This window comes from Pseudonaja textilis, chromosome 11 (assembly GCF_049901715.1).
Source record: "Pseudonaja textilis isolate UNSWEBS1 chromosome 11, rPseTex1.2, whole genome shotgun sequence".
Classification (NCBI taxonomy): domain Eukaryota; kingdom Metazoa; phylum Chordata; class Lepidosauria; order Squamata; family Elapidae; genus Pseudonaja; species Pseudonaja textilis.
In genome coordinates this window covers 11,008,875-11,029,464 of record NC_142000.1, presented here as the reverse complement: position 1 = coordinate 11,029,464, position 20,590 = coordinate 11,008,875, and the positions used below count along the sequence as shown (strand labels likewise).

Below are 20,590 nucleotides of genomic sequence, written 5' to 3'. Positions count from 1 at the left end.
ATTTACCTAATCCTAAATGCAATTGTGAATTTGTAAGTAATGCTTTATTTAAATGTGAACAAACACACTGCAGCAACCCTGCACAGTGAAAGAAGGAAACAGAGCATCTATACAATACCTTCCAACAAAAAGTATATCCACAAAACTTTGTCAAAAATTGCCTGACCACTCAACCAAATTTAGCATAATCACTACAAGCCATAAAAAAACAACACTACCACACATCAAAAAGCATCTTAGAAGCTACCAGCAGACTATTAGAAACACATGAAACCAGAGTAGCACACAAGCCAACTAAAGCCCTCCAAAACATCCTAAGTGAACCAGCCAGAAGACATGTTGAAAATTTCACAACATATGGACAGACTTAACCATATTTTCAACTTGATCAAGCCAAATCCAATTTTCTAGAAGCTCTGGCTCTCTTGACAAATTGGCCAATGATGGACACATAGACATAAACATACTGTGCAAAAGAGACAATCAACAAGCCAAAATGGAAACAAAAAGACCAAAACACCTCCCTACCAGCAATCAATACCTAGATGAGCCTAGGTTAATTCCAAGATTAACTTCAGGCCAACAGCCAAGAAGTAAACAGTGCTCCAATTAAGGAACTGTAATAATAAACAGCCCAACCAAAGAACCTCCAAGATCACTCCCACCAACACTGACAGGGCAAGCCACTAGAATATAAACTGAGAACAAAGCTTACTCTTTCCTAGCACTGATGATCTTACCGAGTTTGGGTAATGAAATGTCTGCAAGAAAACAACTAAGCTCAAAGAGCACCAAGGACCATGCTTTGCAATTTGCCAAAGGTTCCTCCTGAGACAGAAGAGATTTATATTTTTCACCCTATTTTCAGGCTGCTTCAGCATTTCATTTTTCATTTTCTCCTGACGTCTATGGACATTCTTAATCATCCAGGTCATGGTTATGCCAATGGTGCTTTTTCCAAAAGACAACTATATTTTCTTGGTGTTTTCTTTGAAAACAGTTAGAATTGAAGAAGCTTCTTGGATAAGAAGTGAAACTTTTGGGGAAAGCACCTTTGGGACTTCTCCTTATGAGCATACAGAGTCCTCAACTTACAAGGTTTTGTTTGGTGGCTGTTTGAAGTTACCTGTTTTTCACACTTATGATTGTTGCATCATCCCCATGGTCGTATGATCACAATTCAAACATTTGGCAACTGATTCATATTTATGACCATTGCAGTTTCCAGGGATCATGTGTTGTGCTCACCTTTTGGGACCTTCTGACAAGCAAAGTCAATGGGGAAGCCAGATTCATTTAAAAAAATATGTTGCTATCTTAACAATTGCAGTGATTCACTTAACGACTGTGGCAAGAAAAGGTTGTAAGAAGGGCAAAACTCAGTTAGCAAATGTCTCACTTAGCAACATAAATATTGAGCTCAATTGTGGTTGTAAGCTGAGGACTACCTGTATTTTTGTTGGAGACTGATGAAGGTGACTGTTGTTGGGTTGTTTTCATTTATGCAGCATTTCATTGTTAGGAGGTCTCCCTGGCTGCTCATACATTCGCACCAGGAAACAAGGTCCAGGTGGAAAGAGAGACCTGTCCTGGGGAATGAAAAGCCAGGAAGGCAGCAGAAAGCTAGAGAGAAGACTGTATAAGTAAAAGCAAGACATTCATACACATCACTTGAGCTAAGCAACTAAGTAAGTAACACACACAATCACATGTCCTTTTCTAAATCAAACTAAATAGTCATTTCATCAGAATAATAGAAATAATATTTCATCAGAATAATAGAAATAATAATGAAGAAAAGGAGAAGATTTCTGCTCAGTATGACTTCCAGAGGCTTTTCAGCTTTAGTTCATACAGTGGTGAGCATTTTCCCCCACAATTAACAGTTTGTACTAACTCCAGACTGGAGAAGACTATTAATCATTTCTTCCTAAGAACAAGATTGCTGCTAAAATCTTAGTTCAACCATGATTCTTTTGATTGAATCCTTTGCTTGTGGCAAGAAAAAAGCAACCAGAGGATGTTTAGATAGAAGAAACGACAAACTTAGGATAGTATTGAAATGTTTACTTACCCACTGGTACTGGTAACTTTTGTGGATGTGCTCTCTAATCAATGATTCAGTCTTCAAGAAACTCCAATCGTGCCCTTATTTTTTTCTTGGGATGACAAAAGCAATTTGTAAATCTAAAAACAAAAAAACAAAAAGTAAAATGCAAACTGTTAAAAGGATGCAGAGCAAAACTGTGGAGAGCAAATTAATTGAGAGTTGTATTAATTCCTAATTGATAGGAAAATGTTCTGCATTTCTGATGGCTTCGGCAACCCTGATGTTTATTGATCTAAAAGGCAGAATTTGAGATTTACACTGTTATTTAGAATTGCTACACATTTGGATTAGAGATGGACAGGTCATAAATTAAAAAGATTTATGCTATAGTATTTTTGTTGTTTGTAGAGTGTGCATACAAAAAGGAATGTTCTTAGGCTCAGTCTGACCTTGAACAAAAAATGCATACGAACAAAAATAAGTGACAAAAAGACAGTTACTTGATATGTATTAATTTTATTAATTTATTTCCTTTATTTCCTCCCGGGTCCCATCTACAATGTCATATAACATCAAGTAAAAGTGGAAGCTGAATGGGCAAAAGGGACAACAATATTGAATCTTGAGTATAACGTGAATTATGAATTTTCCACTTAGTTCTGAGTTGCACAAGTACACAATTATTATTTTAGAATAAATTTCCCCCAAGAGCTTCTTCATTATTTCAAATGATATTGTCAATCACTCTGTTCCATAATAAGCCTACTTTTTGGGGTGAGGGTGGGGGTGGCTGGGTTAATGCTGCTTGGTTTGCTATTCTAGCAGACTTTATATTTAAAAACAGACAGCTGGTATCACATTTATCTCAAGAGCATCTCCCTGAGGGCAGCAAAGGAACACTAAAACCATTTACAACCATTTTTCATTTCCTGAACCTTTTAGTCTTCCTTTTTTTTCCCCCTTGTTTCCCCTTAAGACTATTTCTATGTCATTTCAGTTCGGGGGCTCTTTTGCTTCTATTACATGTTTAAATTGGGCTTTACTAGCTCCACGCTGCACATAACTGCAAACTAAATGGAGACTGAGGAAACAGAATAACTGTGGCAATCGGATATAAATAATACAGCATCTCTCTTCCCCTCTCTTGTCAAAGCTAGTGAGAGAGATGCCACCATGTTTTCACAGCATAATTGAGATAGTGGTAGGATCATGCTTTTTACCCAACGCTCCATTACTGAGATGCACTGATCGGCTAAAGACCAGGTCATCAGAAAGAAATTCACAAGCATAGATGGTTCTGTGCTCAGAAACCATCAGTGCCACAAAGAAGTTCAGTAACTCTCCTGCAACAAACCCCTTTGGTCCTTGAACCACCCAATGTGTGCAGGAATTTATATGAAGAGCTTTAGAATCACACTCTTTGCACTTTATAATTAGGGAAGTTCTCAGCCTATAAGGCAAATAACAGATCTCTCTCTCTCTCTCTCTCTCTCTCTCTCTCTCTCTCTCTCGTATTTTTCTTTGTTCCAATTGCCATCTTTATAAAATGCCTAAGAGTAACAGAAGGAAACCAACACAAAGTGTTTTTTTTTTCCAATGACTGCACAGTTCTGTTCACAGTTTATATTTGCTCTGCTTTGATTTTTGGCTGTCCTGATTATTGAAATATCTAATAGGTCAGTGAATATCAAGATTCTTTTCTTCTATGGCCCCCTTGAAAATTGTCAAGGCTCATGGGGACAGCTCAGTGCCTCATTGGTTAAAAACACTGGGCTTGTGGGATGGATAACGGGCAGGCCAGGTTGGAGACCTGAGCACCATGTGAAGGGTGAGTTCCTGTCCTCATTCCAGCTCCTGCCAAGTCAGCAGTTCAAAAGTATGAAAATTCTAGTAGATGAATAGTTACCACTTTGGTGGGAAAGTAACAATACTCAGATGACAGGCTGGCCACATGATGGCAGAAATGTCTTCGGATAGCGCTTTCTCAGTGGCCATGAAATGGAGATGAACATTGCCTCTACAGTCGGCAATGACTAGTAGAATAAACTCCCCAGGGTTTCCTTTACAATTTTTTTAACCATGGTGGCATATTCATATTTTTAATACAAATGAAATTATTTTCAAAACATTGTTTACTTATTTTGGTATTTTAATTTTTAAGGGAAAAAACAAGCTGTAAGCTAGGAGGTTATTAATATGTTTGATAATGTAGCACTGGTCAAAGTGGTCAGTATGCCCAATCATGTTCAAGCTAGTAAATACATAAATCTAGTTAAGATACATAGAGTTATTCTTCATAGGCCATCCTTTAAAAAACTTTAATGATTAAATTATATAATGTAGCTTCTATATTAAAACCGTCATCTCTGTCCACTTTCCTTCTGACAGCTTTCTGCTAGCATGTTAAATTTATTTCTTCATTCCCTACTTGGTTTGAGTCTCATCTTCTCTAGCTAACTTTATCATTATGACCTTAACAGAGAATATTTAAGCTAATCAGAATCACCTCGAACTGTGAGATGGATGGCATATAAATTAATTAAATAAATAAAAATGTCAGCTAATGTAGAGATCTCTTTTGTTCTAGTATCTTGACTCCAAATACCTGCAAACTCAATCATGGTTATTTAGGAGCAACACTGCATTGCACAAAGGATCATGCTCTAAAATGCTTCAGAAAGTAATATGAGCTCTTAGTCTCCAGGAGTTATTATCAGGTAATGCACCATTGGCTTTAAATACCTGTAAAGGAGGCAAGAAAATCTTGACACATGTCACACCATAAATATACTTCTAGATATATTGGAAGGGAAGAGAAGGATCTACTACAAAGATGATTAGCGGGTTGGAGGTTAAAACATATGAAGAACGTTTGCAGGGATTGGCTATGTCTACTTGAATGAAAAGAAGAACTAGGGGTGACTTGATAGTAGTGTTCCAACAGTTGAGGGGGCACCCCAAAGAAGAGGATGTCAACCTATTTTCCAAAGCACCAGAAAGAAAATAAAGAAGCAATGGATGAAAAATAATCAAGGAGAGAAACAACCTAGAACTAAAGAGAAAATTCCTAACAGTGAGAACAATTAACCAGTGTAACAGCTTGCATTCAGAAATTGTAGGTGCTTCATCACTGAAGGCTTTTCAGAAGAGATTGGATTTTGTCTGGAGTGATACAAGGCCTCATGTTTGAGCAGGGAATTGGACTAAAAGACCTCCAAGGTCGCTTCCAACTCTTCTATTCTGTTACTGTGATGGATAAGTCAATGATTCTCAAATTACATTTTAGACCATATCTTGGATCATGTGATTTAACGTGGAGAATGACATCACGTTGTATTCTTATTTGCTGATAACTGCTATTGCTTCACTTCCAGGCAAGTGCATATAGGTTAAAATTGGATATTGTCAGAGAACGTGACACAGGTAGCACGATCAATGTCAAATAGATTTAAGAAAAAAAATTGTTTTATCAACCTGAACTGACAATTTTGCTATTTGCTGATGTTTGGAATATTGATTGAAGTTACCTAAGGTTAAAATGAAACTTTTTAATTATAGTTTTTAACATTTAATTTAAAAAAATGAAAGGTCTTATAGAAATTAACATCTATGTGTTACTTTATGTATATGTGTGAATTATAAAGTATAATTTAGGCTTTGCAATAGAGTCAAATTATATCTAAAATAAATCATGATATAGCACAATATGTGAATCTAAATTATGTAACTTTTTTTATCAGCATTAGGCAATGGTTATTTCTGACCTTTGAAAGATTTTAGTAAAATTGTTCAATTTTACTCCCTACAGAGAGATTTTAGATTGAATTTTCTCCTTTCAACTTTAAAGTCCAAGAGGCTATTTTTCTAGATGACTGACATTGGCATAATTTGAACCATCAATGTAATTTGTATGGATTAATGCATGCAGATGTCCATGTGTGGGCACATGTAGAAAACACACTTTTCTGTAAAAGAAGAAAATCTAAAAACATTTTATAATAATAAAGGAATCACTAAAAGCTATTTAAAGGAACTGAGGTTATTGTTTTTCTTCTCTTAAATCGTGTAAAACATTGTTGTGGGTGTAATGTTGTTGGGGAAAGATAGATCAATTTTATCTCCAAAAGAAGATAAAATTCCATAGTCTGGAAATGATTATTCTGCTTTATGACTGTAATGACTATAAATCATTCTTAAATAATTGGCATAGCTGGTCTAATGTGGAGAAAAAAGAACAGCTGGCTAGAAAATCTATGATTAGTAGCCTCTTACAGAAAGCATGGTTCACTGCTTATAGCTTGGTCTTTTTAACTTAGTGACCCAAGTTAGATCCTAAAAAGAAAATAAGAAGAGAAAATTGTGAGTTAGTCCCAGAGCCTTGAGGCATAGGTTTGGATTCACAAAAGTTCACAAGATGATCAGGGAAGTATCTCAGTTGCAAGTAACCCTGAGGGAGATTGGGGAAGAGTCATAAATTCTGAAGAGTAGGATGGCTTCTCCAGATGTTGTGTCATTACTCTGCAATGAAGTTCTGATCTCACCAGCTTTTAATTTCACTACTTCTTCCTTCCAGCAGCCTCAGTTGTCTCTCTTAGTTGTCAAGCTTCTTGAATGAGAAATGAAATATCTTCAAGGAAAAACAAAGTCCAGTTGCCTTTGAAAAAGCACTTTTGGGACAACCATGACCTGGATGGCTGAGAATTTCCATAGATGTTACATCACTATTGTCCATGTTTGCAAGTTCCTAATTCACCATCCATGATGCAGAATAATGGCCCTGTCTGGCAAGGCTATTTTTAACTGGAATTAGGCATGTACCTGTACCCAGAGTCAAAATAAACAAGTCTCTATCACTATTGACCTGGTGCATAGCCTATTCAGAAATTTTAATGCATTCAAACTCCAATTTCTTGAAATGTAAGAGTATTCTTGAATTGCTGGAGGAATACAGGGCTGCTAATCACCAGGCAGACTGAAGCTAATTTTTTTTCCGATTGCTCATAAAAATTCTCAGCAGGGAAGCAAACTTACTTAAACACCTTTCCATAATAATTCAGTTCATTGAGACAAGAGTTGGGAAATGCAGGCGATTGTTTATTCCACAGCATAGCACAGAGGAATAACATTATTTATATCAGCATTGCTGCATATTCACAAATGCATTCTTCCATAAATAGATATAATGAAGTACACACTTGCAGATGCACACAGGGACACTTCTGGCACTTTTACATAGGTGTCCCTAAGCCCTTCCTGTCCAATTCTTATTGTTGCATTGTCCCATATTGTTTGGAGGAGTGAGCTACTATAGTGGTAGCCTGACAGCACCACTTTTATTTAAGAGCAAATTTTCCCCTTGTGGTTTACTGTGGAGGGAGAAAGTAGAAGTTGTTTTCTGCAGCATCAGAGCTACAAAACATTTAGCTATATCCCTGCCAGGATGAATGCAGCATCTAATGAGAAGATAGAGTTGTCTATTAGGAGTTGAAGACCCAGTGTAGCATTAAAAGAGCACTGGGCAAATGAAAGAAAGGATATCAGAATTCCTGTCAATAGCAAGGATTCTATATACAGATGTATAAAACCAGAGAGAAAAGTTAGGCTGAGACTAAGATGATTCAATTCCGCTGAAACAAGCCAACTTGGAACGATTACTTCTTCTGCAATGGAAGATTGTCCAAGGCAAAAGAGATGGCTCTTCCCATTTTAAAAACTCACCTGAGAACAGAGAGATTTCTGCTTCTCATTGGTTGTTTTTATTTATTAGGCTTTGACTTTCTGTGGATTTGCTATACTTTATTATCTAGATCTGTGTTTCTCAACCTTGACAAATTTAAGATATGTGGACTTCCTCTATGCTAGCTTGAGGAATCTGAGAATTGAAGTCCACATGTGTTTTCTCTTTTACTAGCAACCATTTTGAATTTTCAACAGTGGGGATGTTTGATGTGACATCTCAGTGGAAAGACATTCAGCAGGCACTCTCTGCCTTCTCAAAATAGATAGGCTGTTTCTGTCCACAACAGGTAGTTAGCAGATAATCAAACCACATAGCTTTTTATGGGTGATAATGAGCACCTTGATCTGCATCTAGAAACACACTGTAAGTCGGTACATCTCTTGCAATATTTGCATTAGAAACACTACTGCGTCTGACTGATGATTAAATGGAAATTTTGAGTACCAGCTGATTGTGGCCTTCAACAGCAGCATCAAATACAGCAACTTAAAGTAGTCTAGTTACAATTCTCTAGCTTAATATTTCTGGAAGTATACATATAGTAGTTGACTGAGGTTTCCTGGTTTGATTTCCTAGAAGGGAAGAGATTTTCATCAAGTTTTAGCCTTAGAAGTATTCATTGTTTGACCCCTGGCTAACATGCGGAACCAAAAGTCTAAGGTGTATTTCTTAATCCTTCTAAAACTCACAGCAAATAATAGCTTTGAATGTAGCTGAAAGGGAAAACTGTCAAAATATGAAGAATAGACCTATAAGCTGTTCTATGTATCTTTTTGGAAAGAGCAGATGCCTTCAAGTCAATATTGACTTTTAGCAATTGCCTGGAAAAGTTGCCAGGAGGGTGGACTTGGGCCAGTCACTTTTTCTCAGGAAAAAAGGACAAACCACTTTCAAAACCCTCCAGTTTTCTTGGAAGGATTTTGAAGGTGGTTTGTCATTGCCTTTTCCCTAGGACTGAGAGAAAGTGACTGGCCTAAGGTCATCCTACTGGCTTTTGTAACCAAAGCAGGACCCGTTATCATGACACCAAACTGACTCTTTCTATGTATCTTAAAATAACTAAATTACATGCAAATGAAATTTTTAAAAACAAGAATTGTCATTCTGATCCCCATCTCACCAAATGTTATGTCTTTATTGTTGCCATTGGCTTTCCTTGGCAATATAGTACACAATTGAGCTGGTCTGACTTACACAGCAATTAGATTAACAAAGTTTTACAGCACAACATTATAGGCAAAGCACCTCACAGGAAGCTGAGCAGTTTAAAGAAGACATGTGAGTGGAAGTCTATTGTTTCACAATTGTCCTGATTTACTAAATTAAATTAATTTTAGAGCATTATATTTTTCAGAAGTTCCTTCTCCCACTTCATTTCAATAAATGCCTCAGATATTATTATTTGATGGAGTCTCGAAATCTGCTTTATGAATTCTGTATTCTGTATTCTGGTGGAACAGCTACCATTTTATCATGTAAAAGTGCTGGTTAGACAAATGTAAGAGATTATTTAATCTAATGAATGTCAAATGAAATACAGACATATTTTTGGTCCAACTAGGATTATATACATAGACAGAAAAGACACTGGAAAATGGATTTCTAAGTTATAGCCTTGTTTTCTAGTCATTAAATGAACATTGTTATTTCCTTTCTCCTTTCAGAAAATCAACGTGGAACTCCTGTGTAAAATTAATATACTTTTTGTAAAGAAAAACAAACTTATTTTTCTTAAAGTTTGTTTGTCTGCTTGCTTGCTTTGGAGTGAGGATGCCACTTGGTATTTTATAGAACGGAGCTTTTCATGTTAATTATACATTTCAGTTTTAAAATGTCAGCATCTAGAGCTGTATAGATCTGTTTCCTTTCCTTTTTTCGTTTTACATTTTGCCCCATTTTCCACACTATTTTCTTTGGGCTCTCTGACAAAGAATGGCAAGGAGGCTGATCTCATTGTAAGTTTAAAAATATAATATTCATTGCTACTTTTATTCAAATATCCTTCTAGAATTTTTAATAAAAGTATCAGGACTAACTAGTGCCTCCTTGATCTACTGCTCTGCCTTTTACTTTTCCAGTAGTATTTGTAAGGAGCTCTGGAGAGGAAGTTTATGTATATTTAAGAACTCATGTATCACCACAATTCACCTGGTTTTGGGATGGCTTACAACAGAAACCAATGCTTAATCCACAATGCATAATACAAAAGTCAGGTGGTATTTCTCTCATCATTCTCTAAGCAACATTCAGAGCCACAGTGTATACTCACTTCTAGAAGGTTGTCAGATTGGACACAACCCTGGACTTGAAAGAGGAGGAAAACTATTCCAAAATATAATGGGTGCAGGCTGCAGTTGAAAAACATTGGCCCTTACCAGTTACAGAAGACCACTGACAGTGAGACTCATCAATCAAATGGACTCATCAATCAATTCAATGTGGAGAAGGGAAGACATGAACTGAGAAGTCTGTGGGGGTCTTATAGATGAAGAACAACCAGGATGATTAGGGGACTGGAAGCTAAAACATATGATTAATGGTTACAGGAACCGGGCATGGCGAGTCTAGTGAAGAGAAGGACCAGGGGAGACATGATAGCAGTCTTCCAATATTTGAGGGGCTGCCACAGAGAGGAAGGGGGTCAAGCTATTTTCTAAAGCGCCTGTAGGCCAGACAAGGAATAATGGATGGAAATTGAACAAGGAGAGATTTAACCTGGAAACAAGGAGAAACTTTCTGATGGTGAGAACAATCAACCAATGGAACAGCTTGCCCTCGGAAAGGGTGCCATCACTTGAGACTTTCAAGAAGAGATTGGACTGCCATTTGTCAGAATTGGTGTAGGGTCTCCCGCTTGGGTTCGGGGTTGGACTAGATAACCTATAAGGTCCCTTCCAACTCTGATTACCTGTTATGTTATGAAAACTAACATAGTGAATTGCACACATATCCTGTTGATAACCAATGCAGAGATTGCAGTCCAAATGTAATATGACTCTGCAGGTTTTATTCAGCTACTGGCCCACAATTTCTGTGCTGCAGTTTGAACCAGCTGTGGTTTCTGAACTGTGCTCAAAGATGGCAATAGTCTGCCAGATGTTAGTAAGAACATGATCTGCCTTTTTTAAAGTATGCATTTTATTAAAATGTACTCCCTCCAGAGAGGGGTTTTGTTTTCTTTGTGGTGTGTGTGTGTTTGTGTGTGTGTGTGTGTGTGTGTGTGTTTAAATGCTGAATTGAATAAGCTTCAGACTGGTCCACTATGTTTTTGTGTGTGTGTGTGTGTATTTTGAGCTTTCTCTGATCCTAATCCCTGGGTGTCCTTTTTTTTTTACAGTATTTAATATGGTTAGAAAGCCCAGATGCTTTTAGAAGAAGCTAAAGGCAAGAGGGGGGACTGACATACCACTATTGTTCAGATGAAAAGGGCTTATTTGCTTTTATTCCAAGCCCAAATGAAGCCTCTGGTTTGTATGTTCCAAGGAAACTTGTTGTTTCATCTAGAGAAGCCCAGATACAGCCAGGCTTGATTCAAAATAGACCCACTCCATTTTGAACGTTACACAGAGTCTCCGCAGATGTCACTACACAGACATTTTGAAAAATAAAGGGATTGCAAGCGATTACTGCATTAAGCCCTAATTAGTAAATTAAAGATAATGGCTTAGATGTGTGGTTAATGTTTTGTGTTCAGTTTTTTTTTTTCCTCCATGCTTGAACAACTGATAGTAAACACTTTCAAATATCTGCATCTCCCCCTTCTGATGTTTCTAGAGGTTTTCCATATAATTGCATTACCAAACCCAGTAACACAGTTAAGCTACATTTTGGAAGTTAAGGGAAATATTTGATGGTTTTTCACATACCTACTGTGGATGGGATCATTTAAAATTAATAATCTGGTGAAAGAAAATTTGTTTGATCATTTATCTTCTTTAACTTTCCCCTATCTTTTTTTTTTTTTTTTTTATTCTAAGGAGCATAATTGTAGGAGAAGAGCAGGCAGACCTAAATGTGTCATCAGATTAGAATCTTTATGTTGTCACAAATATCCAAGTCCAACCTCTCCTGAATTCTGTTGACTTTTATTTGGCTCCAATTTAGTGTTAAATTTTAGCTGACTAGATTCTCTTATATAGGGTTGATATAAATTTTCTATGCTTCTACTTAATGGATTCTTTGCATCTGACATTTATAAGGTTTCCCTTAGAATGTACTTTCTGATGTTTCATTCAGAATCTAGAACCATGGTAGGAACTATTGTAGAAGGATCTGTATCTGGTCAGGAAAACAAATTCTAAAGTTATTTTTCTACAGCAAATCTCCTCCTATGATCTGTCCAACAGTCCACACATTACTAAATATAGCTTGTTGTCCAGGTAGAGTCTTCTTTTTGAAGCTTCTGAGATTAGAAAGTGAGAAATATCCATTTTATGTTCTAATTTCACAGTTCAGATGAACAACAACTGAGTAAATAGGAGCTCAGTTAAATTTTAAAAAATCTTATTCCGATATCTGATGAAGTAGAGATGCTTTAAATAATGCTTGACTTAGTTTTTTCTTTATATTTATATTTATTTATAGTTCTTATGCAGTTAATAAGAACTTCTGTGAAAAGTAGAAGTTCCTTTAGGGTGGACATATCAAATGAAGATAAATCATATTTAAAGGCAATAGTATTTCTTTGTAGCCCCTCCGTCAATATCCCAAAATTTAGTATCTTTACTAAAGAATCTATAAGTGATTGCCAAGTTGTTTAAAGAACTAGGAATAGAATTTTCTTTTTTTTTCTTTTTTTTGTACTATGGAAACTAGCTATATGAAAGTACAGTATAAGGCTTAGCTGGAAACAGAGAGGTAATAGGGTAGATAAGATTATAAAGATTTTACTCAAATCCAGCAGGATATCACTATCTTATCCAAATCCAACAAGCTATTACTTCCAACCTGGTATACCTGAAACTATGACTCTAAAAAGAATTGGGAATTTAATACTATACCATAGCTGTTGACCTAGTAGATTCCCTATCTCTCTGAAGATAGCAATCCAGCTTTTTTACCTTGGTTGAAAATTACATCAACAGGGAAGCCAAAATGCCTGAAGAATTATATTTAGGTAAAATCCTAAACATGCAGGAGAGTTTTACCATAGAGGTAACTCATGTTATGGCAGTGTCAAGTAGACTTGAAAGGAAACATGACTAGATGAGCTAATTCTACTTTATTGTAAAGTTGTATTAATAGAATCTTGAAAATCTGAAAGCACAATTCTCATCCTATCTACGTTGCAGCCCAAGAAACCATGGAGGGTTTCTTCTGAGTTTCTTGCCCTGCCCAGTATGTAGGTGTGGATTATGTTGTCTCTTATCTCACTGTTCCCAGTCTCTTTTTCCCCAGTCTCCCAGGTCATTCTCACATACCATTACAGATGGTTGGGGTTTTTTTGCTTCCCAGCCCAAGATAAGGATATTATTTTGCAGACTGTGAGAAAGTCTTCTGTTCTTTTAATTTTATCAGAAAGGATGGGCCTTCACAGTGGACTTCAGACATGATAAATCCTTTATTGAACAAAGATGTGGTCTTTACTGCCCTCCAAAGGTAGCAAAAAACTGATATTTAAAAATATCAGTTCAGATCTTATATTGGGCCACTGAAAACCACTGAAAGTTTCTGTCCAAAAATTTACAACTTTTTTTTTCAAATGGAGAGAATGTTAATGAGTAAAATAAGCACTCATGCCTGCTCTATAGTTTTGAAAATTTTCCAAGTAATACAAAAATTTATGTTTTTGAGCAACTTATTAAAAATATGATATCCTGAGAATGCTAGATATTCTTAGATTATTGTTTCCAACCTAGGGAGACCATCCAATCTTGGTCATCCCAGTGAATAATTTATGAGGTGTCTTTATATTTCATTTGTATTATCGTCTTGGGAAAGAAACAAGCATCTTGTTTCAATGGTCTATTAAGCTTTTGTTAAGTGCTAAGTTTCTGAAATGCTGAGCTTGGAATAATCACAGAGAACTAATTTTGTCCTATTTGGTTCTTCTTCTTACTCTAGGAAACCGTTTGGAGTCGATAAGCAGAGTTACAGTGATGGACTTAAGGAACATTGACATCTCGGTTACAGAAAACTTGTGAACTTTCCAGAGGATTATAGTATTCCTGTTCACTTTTGTGGTGATCCTTTGAGAAGAAAGGGGAAAATTTGGGGAGTACTCTGGTGCCTATACATAAACCAAAAATGAAGGAAGATCATTGTTTACATGCTGCCCTTCTGTGTCTGGGAATGCTGTGCTGCAGCTTTGTTATGGCGACAGACAAACTGAACCACTCAAGGCCATCACTGCATGGTCATCACGAGAAAGGGAAGGAAGGGCAAGTTCTCCAGAGGTCAAAAAGAGGATGGGTATGGAACCAGTTCTTTGTAATAGAAGAATATACTGGACCGGATCCTGTACTAGTAGGCCGAGTAAGTTTTTTTTATATATTTTTTTTTTAAAAAACAACACGTGCATTTCTTTTTCTTCTTTCAGAACCCTAAAAAACATGTTTTGGTATGATTTGACTATCAATAAATCCTGTGTATTCTTCAAAGATGAATGATAAGAGCTCTGCAGGATCCAGTCTGGTCGGTTACTGGGACTGAGACCAGCATAAGCTTTCAAACTTGTGCTGGAGCCCATCTTCTATCTAGCTAGAAGAGAGGTTCCCTGAAGATAGATTCTAGTATGAGTCTAAGAACTTTGGAAGACAAAATCTCTGGTTCCAATGACCGACCCAGATTGGATCCTGCAGCATTATCCTGGGACACATATATTTGTCTTCATTTGGTAAGACCTCTCCTATCCAATTGAGATTATAACTGATTCGTTTAGCTGTAAATCCAGCCAAACAACAATCCAGCCTTTGGTATTTAAGGTTAATAGTTAGCTCTGTACGATGGTTAGAATGGTGGTACAACACCCAGATGAAAAGCTATGGCTGGTCATATGAAATAGAGATTCATTTATGCTTTCCAGAGCTTTTTGCAAGAAAGGTAGAAATTAAATTCTTAGGCAGAGGTGTGAATCATTTAAAATGTGCTCCATTAGCATTTAGCTTGTTCAGTTTGTTTAAAATGTTATTTGTCTAAGGAATTTAGTCAATGGACTCATACCTGGTTTGATTTCTTGGCCGTACTGATTATTTTCCCAGATATACTGTATATTCTCTTCCTTGTCTTTTCCTTGTCCTTTCTTTAATGGAGATGTCATAAGCTCAAGCAAGCTCTTCTCCATGCAAGGCATTCATTGTACCATAAAAATGTTTTGTGCCACATTCTAAGTAGAAATGAATAAGATATTGACTTTAATTGTAGCTTCTGAGCTTTGTTGCCTTATTTTTATAATCTGTACTGCTTTTTTTGTCTCTGATTATATGATGCTTTTATGTTCTGCATTCTAAAATAGTTTATACATTTAAATGAAGGACAGGAGGGACAAATTTAATATGTAGGACAATCACCAGATGTAAAATCAGATAATATATTTCAAGACTCATTTTCATTATCAAAGATGATTCTAATATTATTTTAACTAATTCCCAAACTAATACTATTGAATTTGATAATTATGGTGTATGGAATCCAAAATACCTTTTCAAATCCCCCAAATTTGGAATGTAATCATAAAGATTAGGCCTTTCAAAATGTAACTATTATTCAATTTTTACACTCCTCTGAATTTTGGAATACATTTTTTCCAATCAAAACATACACTGAATTTATATGTTCCCCTTAAGGAACATTGGATATAACATAGATGCTAGAATGTCAAATTGAAAAAGAAACCCAAACAATAAATTTGAGTAGATGTTATACCAGTGCTCATAATGACCACTGCCTTGTAAATGCTTCAAAACTATTAATGTTAATGATGTGTGTATATTTCCCAGCTCCACTTTTTCAGATTAACTGAGGATAGATCTATTTATTGCAATAAGAATTGACCAACCAATTTGTCATCTAAATTTGACATAACAGATTGAGATTAACTGGTCTAAAGTCATCCAGCCAACTTTCATGTTTAATCTAGGACTAGAATTCACAGTCTCCTGGTGATTGGCCCAAACTTACCCAGACAGCTTTCAGGCCTATAATGAGCCTCAAATTCACAGTCTCCTGTTGATTGGTCCAACCAAACTCACCCAGCCAGCTTTCAGGCCTAAAATGGGACTAGAACTCACAGTCTCCTTGCTTAATTCACCCCCAAATACTGCATGGATGCCATTACTAGGACTCAAGAGTATCTTTACAATATTAGCATAGTGTCTGAATAAGCAAGCTAAATATAACAAGGTGAATTCGATACTTTGGCTTAAACTTGGTCCAGAAATTAGGCAGGGTCAATAAATGCAGAACAATATAAGCAACACAGGACATTAAAAATGCATAGGCTTAAAGTAGAACAGAAAGCAATATGCAATGTATTTTTTTTAACTGCCAATGTCCCCAAAAACCCTTTCATTGCTCTAATTGTGATTACATGAACACAGAACTGCTAAATTAGGTATGAATCTTTGATGACACCTGCTATAATATATGTTTAAATCTCTGACATATTCGTTATTTGCCTGAGCCCCACTGTTGTTCGTAGAACAACTCCTATTCGAATGATCTAAAATCCCTTTTTCTAGAGAACATTGGAACAACTACTAAAATAGCCTGACATGGTGTGATAAATCAGACTGGCTGAATATTCTTCAAGCTTTAAATAGGATGAAGTGTAGGAAAGTAAAGATGGCCTTAATCTTACATACTGTCAATGGTGCTGAATGCCTTTACTGTGGTGGAAATTTAAGTGGCAGGATTCTGATTTCATTTCATGCATTAATTACTTTAATACTATTCGTTAAACTATCACAATGGGCATTAAGTAGCTATGAAATGAGAGATTAGTTGAAATCAATGGGTGGTTCCCTTTGTTATAGCTCCATAATGGGCAAATCTACCTTTTTTTAAAAAAAAGTACACTTAATCAAAAAATCTGTAAATAGAAAATCTTCCCTAAGATATTCTGTGCCTCCTTTTACTCTTACAAAATAATACTCAGTTTTTCCTTTCATGTTCATTTTTTTAAAAAAATCCAAACGCATTTTAAATCCACCCCCACAATATACTTTGGACCCATACATAAACTTTCTAAATTATATGAAAGTACTTTCTAGTTATATCCATCTTTATGTCTTTAGAGATTCAGTGTATAAGTTTGTGCAATAACAAACAATAAAATAACAAAATAAAATGAAGGGACATCTAAAACTTGTCCATTACTCTCTGATAAATGTTTAGTCTAAAAACAGTTTATTTAACCTCTTCCTTATAACAATTCACTAACATTTTCAAGGTAATCTAATGACTAAGAAATATTTTATAATAAATAATTTCCCAAAAATCTATCTTCTACTTTCTAATATATTTATTTGGGAAGTATATATGTGAGATGGGTATCAGTTTTTTAAAAAAAATATGCCATATTTTTATGTCATAGAATTTGAGCTTATTTTATTATTGTAAATTAATGAATCAATTAATGCTTTTAAATTTATTTTTTCTATTGTACACGTCCTTCCTGCTTTCTGAATTGAAAAGGAAGCCATCAAGAGATGAGTTCTCTAATGTTATTGTGTTGTTGTAAAGCACCCAGAGTCATTGAGGTGGGATGGCAATATAGAAATACATAAATAATGAATTTGAGTTGAAATGTAGAAAGCCAGAAGAGCTACGGACCACTAGAATAAGAATTATACAATCAACAGGCATCTTTATTATTACTGTAGGTTTCCATCCTTGGGAATTTAACGTTTCTTTCTCCTTCGTATCATAAAACTTGAAGAAGAATTTTTTGGCAAAATGTCAGAAAGACAGTCCTCAACTTATGACCAAAATTGAGCCCAACATTTCTGTTGCTGAGTGAAACATTTGTTAAGTGAATTTTACCCCATTTTGCGACCTTTCTTGCCACAGTTGTTAAGCGAATCACAGCAGTTATTAAGTTAGTAACATGGTTGCTAAGTGAATCTGGATTCTTAATTGACTTTGCTTGTAAGAAGGTCCCAAAAGGGGATCATGCGACCCCGGGATATTGCAACCGTCATAAATATGAGTGAGTTGCCGAGAGTCCAAATTTGTGACTGCTGGGATGCTGTAAGTGTGAAAAACAGTCTTAAGTCACCGTTGTAAGTTGACGACTACCTGTATTTGGCACAACAGTAGCCTTTGTTGCCTTTGGAGACTGTATGTGAATATGTTTTTTTTTTTCATTTTGCAGCTTCATTCAGATATTGATTCTGGTGATGGGAACATCAAATACATTCTCTCAGGTGAAGGAGCGGGCATTATTTTTGTTATAGATGACAAATCAGGGAACATCCACGCAACAAAGACACTGGATCGAGAAGAAAGAGCTCAATACACATTAACTGCCCAAGCTGTGGATCGAAATACAAACCGGCCCTTGGAACCACCCTCAGAATTCATTGTCAAAGTCCAAGATATCAATGACAACCCTCCTGAATTCCTTCATGAAAATTATCATGCCAATGTACCAGAGAGATCCAATGTAGGTAAGTAACACAAACGTGCAATATTATTCTAAATGGAGACAATAGGACAAGGATGGTAGGCACAATTATGCATTCCTTCTTAGGAATGGGGTGAGGTCAATAGTTGACAGTCTAAGGTTAAAGTTTTTGGGGTTTGGGGAAGAAACCACAGAGTCAGGTAGTGCATTCCAGGCATTGACCACTCTGTTGCTAAAGTTGTGCTTTCTGCAATCAAGTTTGGAGCGGTTAACATTGAGTTTGTATCTGTTGTGTGCTCTTGTATTGTTACAGTTGAAGCTGAAGTAGTCATTGACTGGTGGGACATTGTAGCAGATAATTTTGTGTACTACGCTTAAGTCCAACTGTAGGCAGTGTAGTTCATGGTTGTCCAAGCCCCAAATCCCAAGCCTGGTGATATAGGGTATTCTGTTGTGAGCAGAGGAGTGTAGTACTCTTCTCATGAAATACTTCTGGACTTTCTCAATTGTATTAATGTCCAATATACAGTGCGGATTCCAGACAGATGAGCTGTATTTGAGTATTGGCCTGGCAAAGGTTTTGTATGTACCTTGCCTTGGATGGCAAATCAATTGTGATAGGACTAGGCTCCATACCCCTTCAGACAATGCTAAGAATTCTCAAGCTGATAAAAGATTGCCCATCTAAATTGTTTGAGAGGAAACCTGAATGGATTTCTTCCTGATACATTAACACGTGCATGGATAACAATGTTTTTCCTTTTGATTGTAAGCAATCCGAAATGCTGCTACCTAGGTATAGATTGTTCATCTAAAGCCTTTTATTCATCGACAAAAATAAAATAAAATCCCATAATCTTTTAAAATATGAGAGTTGCTCATAAAAGCTATGCTGCAAAAGGAAGAACCAAGGGGGAGAGAAGAAAGAGGGTTGGGGGAACAAGCTAAGTTGTAGCTTTTATTGTGACCACCAGGGATGAAAACAATTCAGGTAGCATGATGTTGGCTAAGTGACAGTTGGAGAACATTTAAAGCAGCTGATTTTCAACAGTCTGGAAGAAACAGCTCTTCCATTTATGAGAAGCAAAACGCAGCTAACTGGATATTTAAACAAGTTTTGAAAAGTATGCTGAGCTTCAGGAATTCATTCCTGGACTTTATTAATTCATTCCTGGACTTTACTATTATCTCTCCTTTTTATTGGTGTCTGATCTCCAGGGAAGAAAGAAAAATTGAAGTATGGAGAAATCAGCAATTTTCCAAAATGCTAACCAACTGTTTCTCCTTCGACAAGTCTGGAGCAGACAAAGATGCTTTGGATCTGGTCTCTGCCCTCTCACTGTACTTGTAGCAATTAATGGATTAATATCCAAAAGCTTGCATGATAGCCACAGGAATTCAAATATATATTGCAGGGGTCCCCAAACTTGGCAACTTTAACTTCCAGAATTCTCCAGCCAGCAAAACTGGGAGTTGAAGTCCACAAAACTTAAAGCTGCCAAGTGTGGAGACCTCTGATATATTTTCTTGAGTTTGGATGCTGTTAAGGTAACAACACTAAGGGTTGTCAAGAGTTTTTAATCTCTTTAATGCCTCCTTCATTCAACTGTATATTTGATTCAAGCCCAGGAAAAGATTCCTTTAGAAGCTGCTCACATGTACAAAACACACACACACACACACATACAACCTCAGATCAGATCAAAATAGGCTGGATCATGCCAAGGGTTAAAAAAAAGTTGCCTTAATTTTTTTTCCAATGGCATCTTCATTAGATGTATGCAACATTTGGTTCCAAAGCCAGCAAATGTGTTTTTGGATCCACACAGCAAACAAGATGCTATTGGGGGAATTTTTAATGGACTGTTTCTTAACCCCTGACCTTCTTTGGCCCATCTTCAAAATCAGTCTCTCTTATGCTGGCTTGTTCCCAACATAAAATTTGGTTTTTTTTCCACTTGGTTTTGGGGGAGAGTGATTCTGCTGACAATGTAACCGGCCTCATTTTCATTATTTTTTCCAGAATTCCATTGGTTGGAAAGAATTAGAACAACAGCTGTCCTTAATCCAATTCCACTTGTGATTTTTCTTAAATAATAGCCCTTACAGAAAGGAATCAACTTTTTTTATTCATAAAGAAAACAAGCAACACTTTTTTCCTGTGCATCTATACAACTTATGCAACAAATAACAGATCATAATTAGCTTGCCATAATTAGCTGGCCAATCTCAGCTA

At 36.3% G+C, this 20,590-nt stretch overlaps 1 protein-coding gene across 1 annotated transcript in view; it reads left to right on the top strand.

Annotated features, from left to right (window-relative positions):
* The window catches only part of CDH11 (cadherin 11), a 117,311-nt gene that overhangs the window by 60,050 nt on the left and 36,671 nt on the right, over positions 1–20,590 (top strand). The window contains exons 3-4 of the mRNA XM_026714122.2: positions 13,854–14,264; positions 18,103–18,397. Of these exons, the coding sequence (XP_026569907.1) occupies positions 14,037–14,264; positions 18,103–18,397 (523 nt within the window). The 5' untranslated portion in view covers positions 13,854–14,036. The remainder of the gene's footprint in view (positions 1–13,853; positions 14,265–18,102; positions 18,398–20,590) is intronic.